This window comes from Malaclemys terrapin, chromosome 5, assembly GCF_027887155.1.
Source record: "Malaclemys terrapin pileata isolate rMalTer1 chromosome 5, rMalTer1.hap1, whole genome shotgun sequence".
Taxonomy (NCBI): Eukaryota; Metazoa; Chordata; order Testudines; family Emydidae; genus Malaclemys; species Malaclemys terrapin.
The window spans coordinates 46,446,017-46,458,591 of NC_071509.1; the positions used below are offsets into that span (position 1 = coordinate 46,446,017).

Below are 12,575 nucleotides of genomic sequence, written 5' to 3' on the forward strand. Positions count from 1 at the left end.
GGCTGCAAGAGCTGTTCAAAGAAAAGGTTGCCAGATTTTTTTAACATGGGCAAAATAATGTATTCCCCCCCCCCCCTCTGAAATGGCTGAACTATGTTAGCTGAAAATTTCCAAATTCAGCCTTAAGTAGGCACTTGGCATGGAAAATTTCAGCCCAAGCTCTTAAAGCTTGGCAAAATTATAAGAAACTAAAAATGTGGTGCTACAATGGGAAGTTGTTTGGCAATCTTAATAATAAGCAGTGTTCCCAGCCTCGTCTATAACGGTGCAGGTCTGTTCCCCTTCTCACCCCCAGTTCAATAGAAATGTTTTGATATGTGACCATTTGTTGTCATCAAGGCAGTAACTCCCTTACAGAAAGTAAATTATGCTGTGATTTTCAAAGGCACATAAGGAGTGACGCACCCAATTTCCGCAGAACATAAATGGAACTTGGGCTCCTTCCTATGAAAATTGCAGCCTTAATCGAAGAACAAGTTTGCAGTCAGGTTCTCTCTCTACATTTTCTTCCAATGTACAGCAATGAATAAATATAAAACATATTATATCATGGTGAATTTTGGCTTTATATTGTACTTACCTTTGTATTTATTTGTGCTCCCCCACCCCGATTCAAACTATAAAAACATTTAATCAAAAAGACAGCAACACAGCCCTTCATCTACAAATATATTAATATTTAGTCCAAAGAGTGAATATAGTTGTTTGACACAATGACATGTTCAGAAAATTGAGCAAACAATTAATTAGAGACAAACTTTTATTGTGCATTGTTATGCAACAGAACAAATGGAACTAGAGGTACATAATAATAAAACCAATATTCAAATTAGGGATAACACCTGAAATAGCAAACTCTAGTAACAAATGTTTTTTATAATTAAAAAATATTGACTTTAAAAATTTGTCTAACATTTTTAAGTTTTTAAAAGAAATGTGTGTTGCCACATAGAAAACAATTCACACATCCTATAGAAATTGTCACAAAAACTTACTAGTCTATATTACACTATGCACTTTGTTATACAGTATCCGGTATTAGGCTATCCCTAAATTGGTATTTACTCTACACAGTACAATCATCAATAGAAAGTATTCATAGAATTAACTACACCTTAACAATAAAAATATTAGGATTAATGGGTTTTTAATCACAGTTTCTCCACAATTATTTGTTATAGAAAATAGAGCAAAGGCAGATTGGCACTAATGGGTATGCAGTACTGCTACACAAAGTTTCAGAGAGGGTAGATACATGAAGGACAGCAAGATTAAAGAATATATAAAACAAGGATCTATCTTCCAGAACGATTTTAGGACTATTTTCTGAGTGAGGCGACAACTTCCTTCTGTTCCAAATTTTCCGTGTACATATAGCACCGTAAATTAATACAATACTTTTCAAAACATAGTGCTTTAACATGAATATATATTTGTGCAATGGCTTATATGCTGTTACTTCTGGTCCCTAGTGTTCCCTAGAATTTATTCCTAGTTTCTTGCAAATGTGTTCTCAGTAATACACGTGGATTTACAATGCAATGAGAATATATGCTTTGGACTGGTTAGAATAAATAGTTGTGAAAGGTTATAAATGAAGTGAGTTTGGCCATGGGGACCATAGTTCATTATAAACCCAGGACAGATTTTGTAATCTAAAACTTTAAAAAAATAAAACAAACACATCTAAATTCTGTCCTCCGCACATCTGTGACTCCCGTTTGCTTCAGTGGTCGGTGCACACATGCAGCTGAGGGCAGAATTTTGGCATATATAGGTCTGATCCTGAAAACTCTTTTACATAGATAAATAGTCTTTACATAGATAAATCAGGCCACAAGTTTGGTTATTTTGCACAATAGGAGAGGGCAGTATTGTGAAGTTAAACCATTTTAGGGCAGAAGACTGACTACCCTTTACACTAAAAATAAAGCTAGGCTTACTGGCTGCTTTAACAAAACCCTTACATTATTATTTGAGAGAAGCCGGCTAATGAAGTGATACTTTTCTCTGTTATTCAAAGAGAAATGTTTTCATTTTTAATTTCATACAATTAAACATTTGAAAGAAGCCATCACAATGTTTACAAAAATACATCATGATACATAATGTCAACAAAATTACAGTATAATGCTGACTCAGGCTGTAAATAGTCATTTACAGGATAACGCTGACATGTTTTACCAAGTAGTTCTGGCAAGTGACACCACATTAAAGACATACCTGCGAGACTTGCACTGTCTGACCAACGTACTATCTTCTACTAATTTTTTTTTTAAAGTATAAGTTCAATAGTACAAATATTCTGCTGTAGCTTTTCTCTGTGGAAGGACATACATGCTGAGCTTCTTCCCAAGGGGACCATCTTGTGCCATTGATCTATAAGCAGAACCTCCTCTTGCCTAGAGTAAGGGATTCTGTTTAAAAACGAACGGCATGGTCACGCCCAATGTGATTAAATTACTAGTTAGAATAACAAATTTAATTTCTAAAAACTAAGTCAAATGAAGATTTAAAAAACCCTTTAAAAACATTAGAAAAAATAAAATTAAGAGGTATTGGATGTTGATGGGCCTAAAGCCTATATTGTATTAGACAGTATCTACAAAGGTATGTACAGAAGACTGTTTCCTGAAACACCATCCAGGTACAGCCTGTTAGTAGCTGAAAGGACAGCATGATCTTGCTCTATAGATGCACTGTGCTGATGATGTGCTTCTTCTCACTGACTGACAGGAGGGGTACTACATACAACAGAAACCATTCACAATGGCAGACAAAGAGGAGACAGATAAAATGAGGAAATTATCGCATGGGGGATTAGTATTTGAGAGGGTGCCTCAGTACTTCACCCTTGGTCCAGCAAGAGTTATACAGGAGCACCTTGGTTCAGAGGGACCCCTGGTGGCTGTTATGGAGAGTGTTGCGTCTAGCTTTCCCCATCCAGTAGTCATCCGTATGGTGGGGAGAAGTGAAGAGATTAGTTGGCAGACTAGATCTTCTGTAGGCCCACACCCCTTGATGAGGGATGGGGTGGAAAATACTTAGGAAAACAGGCAAAGATGAGGTAGAGATAAAGGCGATCAAAGATGGAGAAGATTCACCTACCTAGAAGGAGTTCAATATGTCTATCAAACAGGAAGTGCTGTCTCAGGAAAAAGCTGATTCAAGAATCCAGGAGTGATGGGGAAGGCCTGACTTGCCTAAAGCAGGAGGACTGAAAAAATGCTGAAAATGAGAGGGGAGGGTGGTGTTTCTTTGGCGTTAAATGTTTCTAGAGTGCATCAGTTTTTCAAAACTTTCCTACAGTGACAATGTACCCTAATCCTGATATTGAAAATCTCCAGTAAATTGAGTTTTTTACCTTCGTATCTGCTTCCAATATTGTATTCCATTGTGAATCAGCTTCATTTCTAGCACAAATATTTGTTTACAACTCTCAATCAGTCCTGGAGCCCATGCTTAAGTGCCCAATAGCCAAAAGGATAAATTGGACTTTTATTATAGAATCCCTCTCTCCATGCACCACTGAGTATCTGAATATTAGGACAAGCTCATTCCTTGAAACTGATCAGGCAATGAGCATAAAACACAAACAATAGCTCAAACAAATGCAAATGTAAACCTTTAAAGCCATAAAATACTGCTGCAAAATAAATTGTCTCCTGAAATAGAAATTCATGGTATAGCAATCTCATTTTTAGGAAAATTGCAGTGTTTAGCTCAATACTTTAGATAAATATATATCTGATATAACGCTGTCCTCAGGAGCCAAAAAATCTTACCACATTATAGGTGAAACCGTGTTATATCGAACTTGCTTTGATCTGCCGGAGCGGACAGCCCTACCCCCACGGAGCGCTGCTTTACCGCGTTCTATCGGAATTCATGTTATATCGGGTCGCGTTATATCAGGGTAGGGGTATATCTATCAATTATAAGGAGAAATTTTTAATGGTTTAGAAATACCTGTTACTGTTTTGATACTGCCTAATTGAAGGATTCTGTTGCCAATGAGCACTGCCATTTTAGCAGGGAAGTTTAATTTCCTGGTATTGCTGGACAAAGGAAGTATTGTTCAGGACTTGAGGACATAACATGAGATGGAATATTCCACATTTTAAGGTAACTTTTATAATTTTTCTACACTACTTTCTAGTAAAACATAGAAGACTACTTCCTTTGTCACAAGCCTCTCGGTTTGATTGTAAACCCCGTACTCAGGCAAAACTAATAGTAGTCAGGAATTCTGCCAGAGTTCAGTTCTGTCCAGGAATTCAGAACTGGGCCCAGTATCAGCCAGCAGACAAGACAGTGACTTTTTGTTTCTTTAATCATTTGATACCTTTTTTAAAAATTAACTTTTCTTTAGAACTAGATGAATGAAATTGCAGTTTTCCTTTGAAGATTCTGTGAAAGGCTTGCAATTTATAGGCACCAAGGAATCCCATAGGTAGACCTTGAAATGAATCACTCTCTGTTATCTGGAACCCTAGGACAGGATGGAAAAGCTGGAATGTTTGCAGTATGAGTTCAAACATGCTTTGGATTCTTAAATGACTTCAAGGAAAGTATTTTTAGAAAAGTGTCTTCTAATTAACTGGTTGCTATTGTAGTATGGATTTCCTCCATTGACATCAATCTCCAGAGCCATCTTGGATACCCCTATTGAAGATTTCTTCTTGTGAACCTTGATGGTCTATCCCTTCATAATATGAATTACCGTTATGAAGGAAAGTCCCCACTGCACGTCCTTGACGAGCATGTCCTACTGCATCACTGAAAACCTTGTTTATCTGTTCTTCAGATGGCATCCACCAATCAGGGTTGGAAGTACAATGCATCCTAATGAACTCTGTGGAAAACAGACAGTGATAAGAAACAGCTTATCTATGTAGCATACATTATTGCCCAACTAGCAAGCGCTTATAGCAAGTAATAAGTACAGTGTTATTGTGACTACTTAAACAGGACTAAAACCTTATGGGAAATGCCATGATAATGCCAATTGAACCTATTTTATTTCTAGGCACACTTATTTCACCATATGCAATAGTGTGTGTGTGTGTGTGTGTAGTTACAGAGAAATTTCTCCTTGCTGAAATAAAACAATAAATTTCAGAGATTTTAATGATATCGAACGTGCAATGCATGTATAGGTTGGTATGAAATAGGAAATGCATTTTATTTGAAACCTGTAATCCTTATACACTTTAATTTTATTGTGCTTATATTCATGGGTCTTTATGGTCTTCTGCTGCTGCCTAGTTTAATATCTGCAGATTTCAGCAATTTATAACAATGTTTCAAACACTATTTCAGATTGGCACCCTTTTTCCTTTTTGGTCTGTCTTCATTTTAAGTTCTAAAATTATGTTGTATGTTTCTGGCTATGACGTCGGTGTTCTAGAGACTATATTGGCCATTGAAATAGCTAAATGAGACAGCAGGGACTAACTTGCCCTTTCACAGCCTAGCACTGGGTTTATCGATGCATGAGAAACCAAGTAAGCTCAAGTTGTGCCATGTTTAAGCTGGCTATTTAAATGGGTAATGCATATGTCAAATGGCTATGTTTGTGTCACATTCTTATTGTCAAAACTACTATTCTTCCACTTTTTTGTATATGTGAAGTATTTGATCATTAGAATTACAGAAGTGGTTTTGACAGGTTTTTAACTCTTAATGCTAGTCAGACCTCAAAACCAGAGGTACATAGACTTTAAAATGACAAAATATAATTTTAAAAGTGGAAGCACTTCTCTTTATTTATTGGCTGCACTACATCTTAGTCAGCAGTAGACTTTTATTTATTCTCCACAATTATTTTTCCCCTATGCAGCAGGGTATTTCTCATTTTACTTTCTAACACTGACAAGCTATTGATACAACAGGTGGTATAAGTTAACTTCATTACTGTCACAACATCCTGAGACCAGGGAATGCTGTTATCCTGAGTTGCAAGCTTATCTGTTGGAAAATTGGGACATATGATTTTTGCATAGCTACCCCAGCATTGTGCCTTCAAAAGTGGAATCTATTTCTGTTTTAAATTCCTCTTCCTGTAAATCTGTGCAAGCAATACTGTCCCTGCGGTCTAGTTATGCTTGCATGAGGTTTCATAAACTGGGATGTTGCTCAAGATAATGGTTACTTGTGTAGAAACAGTGCTACAGTTTAGGCCTGCTGGGCTTTTTTAAAACTTAAAGATGGTTCCAGAGATCTTTCAATAGAAGAAATAAATCTTTAAAACTTTTATAGATGTTAATGTAAGCTTTCAGTAGTTGCCACTTTCAACAGGGACAACCTTTTTAAGGAAAATTTTATTTTTTTCCCCACTCTTGCTCTCCAAAATGTTCATCTAATCTATTTCACTAGGGCTACAAGCAGATCTGTCCATTTTCTTCCTCCAAAATCCTTATTAATCTCTTTCAAGAAGCAGCATCTACATTGGACTTCTACAGAAGAGACTATCTAGGGATGTGCCATGTAATTTCAGAAGGCTACACTCCCCTATGCTACAGAATTCTGGCCTCAGACTGACTGAAAATATATCTTTTTTCTTTGGTGAGTGGAGGAAGAATGACAAACAAGTAATAGTTATAGAATACTACCACTTTTGTTTAGGAATAATCATTTCTTTACCCCTACCAAAAGGAAACCCTTTAATTCCTCAAGCACTCTTCTTAGCTCTCACAGCTTGTGCTGTCAGTAAGGCAGGTTAGAAATGGCTCTCTGAAATCAGTCCCTCTGGCTGCAGACAGATAAGTAGTTCTCACTTCCTGCCATGACCCCTGGAGACAGTCCAATATTATGCAATGCCATGGATCACTTAGACACTCATCAGGACCTCCCAGAGGATTCAGGGGGCCTGGGGCAAAGCGGGGGAGCGGACATACTCACCGGGCGGCGCTCCAAGTCTGTGGTGGTGGCCGTCGCAGTGGGTCCTTCAGTTGCTCCGCGTCTTCGGCAGCACTGTAGGACCCGCCGCCGAAATGCCGCTGAAGACCCGGAGCGACTGAAGGGCCCCCCGCCGCCGAAATGCCGCTGAAGACCTGGACTGCCGCTGGGTAAGTAAAAATTTAAAAAGGCGCCTCTAGCCAGGAAAGGGATTCACTTGCCCCCCTCCCCCCCGGGCGGCCCTGACACTTATACTACCTTGCTTTTAAATGGGTAGGGCTAGAGAGGCTCATTTGGATCCCTGGCCCTGCAGAATGTTGCACTGCCCGTACACTGCCTGGCCAACCCAAGGTATACTAATTTATAAATCTCTACCGAGCAGTTTAACAGGCACATGGACCCTAGACATTTTGATCTCCTGTGCAAGATTCTAAATTATTTATGGAAATGCCATTTTTTCCAAAGAGCACTACAGGGTACACACATCGATAGTACATGTCTAGTGGCTTAAAAATGATAAAGTTACAGAGGGTGAAGTCTTGCCCATTGGCTGCCTTGGGATTGGAGGGAGTGCAGTGACAGAAGGGGTGGCTGGTAGGTGTATGCGAAATGCTGTTAAAGCCAATAGGTATAACTGAAGGTGGCATCACCAATGCCCCATTGTCTCTCTGTCCCTGCTCAAAATCTGGCTTGACAACTGAGGAAGGCTATAGTGGTGGTAGGGTTGGTATTACATTTCTGCTCCTGTATAAATTACCAATTGAAATTTAAGAAATCTTAGTAAAGCCTGATGCACTTCTGTTCAACTTTTAAGTCCTTAGCTTCCAGGGAACTTGACACCCTGAGTCCAGCTCCAGACCTTTCTACAGCACGCTGCATATACTGAAATGCATTTTCCCCACTTTTAAGCTCTGATAATTCATTTTATGTTGCTTTAACATCTGGTGAATCTTTTGTGTAGCAGAAAACACCATGCCTAAGTCTGAGCTTATGTAAAAAGAATGTTTTAAATATATTACGTGATTACGTAAGTATATCACAATTAAAAGTCTGCTCTGCCAGGCCTTGTTAGTTACTTCTAATCTAACTGGATAGAAGTTCAGTCTCAAATGTAAGCATTCTGCTGCTGGTGTTTTCCTTGTATTTTCCTTTTCATTGCTTACTAATAACTTCATAGATTTTATGTTGTCAATCACTTCTGAATGACTTTTTGCACATGTAGTCTATGAAAGTTGTTAATTTAAAAGAATGAAATAGACATTATATTTGTGAAGTGGACACTAAGACTAATGCCAAGGGCTTTTTTTAAACCAAGCTAGTTAAAATGTTTTATGTGGACCATTATAAATGCTGACAACAAGCCTTAATAAAATATCAGAAAAACAAAATAGGAATTGCCATAGCAGATCAGAGCAGTGGTCCAACTTGTTAGCAAGAAACCCCATAGTGAACAATTATGAAATAACCTGCCTCTGAGTTAATGTTGGTTTACATCCTCAAGAATGAGGTTTATATCCCTTATAAAATTTATACACATATATTGTATAAAAATTCTATCTAATTTACATATGGATGTTCTCTTTATCCGTATAAAATATCCAGTCCCGTTTTGAATCTACTAAGCTATTGGCTTAAATGGTATATTGAGGCATTGAGTTCCATGGTTAATTATGTATTGTGAATGTCCCTCTGCTCTTCTATTATAAGAAGATAAATAGGATTATTTGATTTACCTTCTCTACACCTTATCATGTAGCCTCTTATTTGACCCCTCTCTAAATTAAACAACCCCAGTCTCTTCAATGTCCCCTCTCATGGAAGTTTTTCCATGTCTCTAACCACTTTTGTCATCTGTCTCGAAAACACTCTCTATTTCTGCTGCAGTAAGCTGAAAGCTTATATTGAGCCAGAGCCAATGTGGTGAAATGAGATCACATATGGTGGACACTGAGCGAAAAGATGCAGTACCTCTGAGACATGTTACTTTTACTGGATCCAGAGGACGTCTTTCAGGACCTGTCTCTCCTGACTGCACTGACCTTTTCCTTTTTCCAAGGCCGCATGAGTACTTAAGCTCATCAGTTGTGAAAACAAATCTGATGAGATATCGAAGTAGCCGCCTTCCATCTTTCTTTGAAGAATTTACAGCCTCATCCCACTGTTTACTAGTGATGTAGACAGGATAGTTGTTCAGCAACTGCTTGCTTCCCTGGAAAAGTTAAATATTTCTATTATTTATTTTACAAGACAAATAAGTAAAGACTATGTCAGTTGCAAAGAAAAATGCTTTTAACTATCTCAGATGCTGGCAATGAGATACCTACAGAAGTGAACAATTGCTCATACTGAGAATGGGGACTTTTAAAATTACATTTGCATTTTCTATAACAAAACCCAGTGAGGTATGATGAATGCTTTTTGAGAAAGTGCTATTTATATCTTGGACTTTAACAGGTAAGCTAAAAGTGTGAAGATCCAATGATTGGGGATATATTTAAATATAATCTTTCCTTCTTAATCTATTAAAATGTGCAAAAAAGTCTTTGAAGAGTGTGATCAAACAGGTCTCTTTATGGCAGTCGACAGTTCACTACTTAAGAAATGACTTTTTACAGTCTATTTTTATAATAAATGTATTACTTTTTGTTGAACACACCTAAAACCTGACAGCAGTTGTGTTACTGTGAAAAATATAAAGAAAATAAATAAACCTGAACTGTAAAAAACTAAAAGCTTCATTACTATTAATGAATGCCACATTAACTCAAATTATAGCTTTACACAAATGCCACTATGTCAACGGGAAACACATCTTACTTTTAGCCTTCATAATTTATGTGTGCTTTAAAATTCCAATTCTAAATCGATGCAGAGGGACTAATTATGGGGATTTCTGTAATCCATACAACATTTATAAGACAACTTTGGTCAATTGCACCTAAACAAATTTACTTTAGTTCTTGTTGCCTGTAAAATTCTACAGCACAGGAGAAATTAATTAACCCAAGATCTCAGTTTTAATGTACTTGTTCAAAAGTAATTAAGGTATTTAAAGAACAATTTCCTAGAGACTCATTCACTTTTACCGCTACATACATTTATTGCAACTTATAAATCTAGCACTGTTTCACCAAATTAGGCCTGCTTCATAAAAGCATTGTTACAGTAAACACTTTCAATGGGAGTTCATTAAGAAAACGTGTTCACTGAAATACTATTCACTTTTGAATTAGTGGAATCTGGGGCACTCTACTGCAGGTGTCACTTGTGGCCCCCTCTCCTAATGCAACACTATTTGTTTACAAACAGCTAGTACACAATGTGAAGTTAAGAAAAAATAGTATAAAATTCCCTCCCCTCTCCCCAGCATTATCCACATATTTATAAAGCCTACTGGGGGATGGTTTGGGGGGTTGTGCCTCAGATACCCATTACTTTTTATTTTTAATAAGTTTGGTAAATCTGTGAAAACTCAGCAAAAGCTCAGAGTGGTCCTGGTGTAGGGCTCATTGGCACAAATCATAGCTGAAAACTAACCTTGGCATTTTATTAATCCTATTGCTACATGTGATGGGGTGGACTAGGCCCAGAGGCCCCCTGCTGGAGGCCTCAGGGTCCTACCACACCCCATTCCAGAAAGGAACTGTAGAGAAGTTCTCCAGTCTGCCTAGAGTGACTATGGGGGAAGCAGCCAATCAGAGAGGCTGCAGGGAAGCAGCCAATCAGGGCTCAGCAGGCTAGTATAAAAAGAGCTGCAGGGCCAGAGTAATTTTAGTTGCTACCTAGAGCTGGAAGAGTGTGGATGGTATTCCTAGCTGGCTGAAGAAACTACAGGACCTCTGACAGAGCAGTTGCTGGCAGGGACCATGAGAGCAAGAAGGAACTCTTGGGTGGCTGCTGGGACTGAGTACAAGACTTCAGCCCTATGGGGTTTGTTTTTGTTTTCACAGACAGACTGTGTGTTACTCAGCTAAAGGGCTGAGTTGCTGAAGACCAACTACAATTAGAGAGAAAAAGAGTGCAGGGGCTGCTCTTGAGAGGTGGTTGCCACCCTGTTACACTGCCTCTGGTCAGGGCCCTCTGCACCATGTTGCAGCAGCCTGTATTAACTTATGTCATCTGCAAATTGCTCTGAGGGGCTGATATCCTAGTCAAGGAGCACTGTGGTGCAAGGGCATCCTGGCCACCACCTCTGTTCCCAAGCCTCACTCCCTTTCCTCTGCTATGTTGGCAGTAGGGAGGGGAATGGTCTAAGATTGTGTGCTAACTCTGTGTAACTAGAGGATCACCCTTATGCTGAGATGATCCTCCCTGGGCCAGTTCCACCACTGAATGGCCACAGGAGTATCTGACCCACAGTTTTTATCAGTAACTTGCTCATAATCCTTCATGTATAAAGCAAGTTATCCTCCATTTCTAGGCTATTGGAATTTACTTGTTAAACTAATAGGTGTATATAAAAAAATTCTGATAAACTGGGAAGAAAATAAACATTGGGTGTTTTGTACTAGCAAAACATAAAAATGCCAAGTATGCCCTTTGAACCAGAGCAGTGCCAATTAGGACTGTGGTCTTGTCATCTCTCTCAAGCTAAGCAAGATCTGGCCTGGTTAGTAATTGGATGTGGTCCCACTATGTTTATTGTGGATTAAACGTTTTGCTGATTAATGTAATGTAAAAAGGCCCTGATTGCATGTAGTCATCTAAGACCTCATGACACTGTACTTGAGAAACTATGTTAAACATGACTTAATTCCAGCTATATCCCCTCCCTCCTGAAACTACAATGTGTTAGGGTATTTTTCTTCGGTGCCTGTCTAAAGGGGCTGTAGTATTGAGGTGCTCTGTTAAACAGTTGCTATATTCTAATCCAGACATAGCTATATTAATTTCTGTGTATTTAAAATACTTTGGGGCAAAAGACTCTTGATAAATGTAAGATGCATTTTAGTGCATCTGACAGTAGTGAAAACAAACTAAAAAACAACATCCTACAGCAATATAACAAACATATACTGGAGGAAAGATTCAGAGTACAAATGAGTTCATGCTTATGCCTATACATGAGTAAACTTATGAATAAAAGATTAAACTCTTCATATTTTTTTTAATTCAATCAAAAATCCTCTCCCTTCATAACTAGTTATTCCCAATGGATAGTTACAGAACAACCAGTTTTTACAATGGCTTAAAAACTCTGGTTAAGCAAAAAAAGGAGAGAGAAAGGAAAATGAGAGCTTGGAATTCTTACTGTGAACGATCTCTGATAAATGCAGCTTTCAATAAAATCAAACCACTTGGAATAAAATAAAGTGAGAAGCAAAGTGACACACACTCTTTGGGGCAGATCCGATAGTGAAAACTGCCATAGCTCCTCTTAAGTCAGTTTGGACCAGCTGAGCATCCACTCCTTGCACTGTATCTTCCATGTATATCGGAGAAAGCAAAGTCTGAAGCGCAGAATAATTACACATCTTCCCTCTAAATTGCATGGGTGGTGATCAGTTGGTGGAGGTGTTTGAAAATATTTACAGGAAAAGAGAGCTATCAACTTCAGATCTGGACATTCTAAAAAGGCTTACACACCAAAAGCCATCTTCCCCAGATGTGTTCTTTCTAGGTCTGGGTTGAAGCATTTTGGGGGGGCAATATTAGGGAAAATTGCTCTAGAGCTG

The 12,575-nt window shown here is 38.3% G+C and overlaps 1 protein-coding gene across 2 annotated transcripts in view; it reads right to left on the reverse strand.

Moving 5' to 3' along the window:
* Window positions 1-789: 789 nt before the first annotated feature.
* Window positions 790-12,575, reverse strand: part of BEND4 (BEN domain containing 4) — a 33,164-nt gene continuing 21,378 nt past the window's right edge. The window contains exons 4-5 of one of the 2 annotated variants that reach the window (XM_054030240.1): window positions 8,869-9,109; window positions 790-4,855 (exon numbers count right to left, since the gene is read on the reverse strand). In XM_054030240.1, coding sequence (XP_053886215.1) covers window positions 4,638-4,855; window positions 8,869-9,109 — 459 coding nt within the window. In that variant the 3' untranslated portion in view covers window positions 790-4,637. The remainder of the gene's footprint in view (window positions 4,856-8,868; window positions 9,110-12,575) is intronic. The other variant, XM_054030241.1, reaches the window with a different exon arrangement.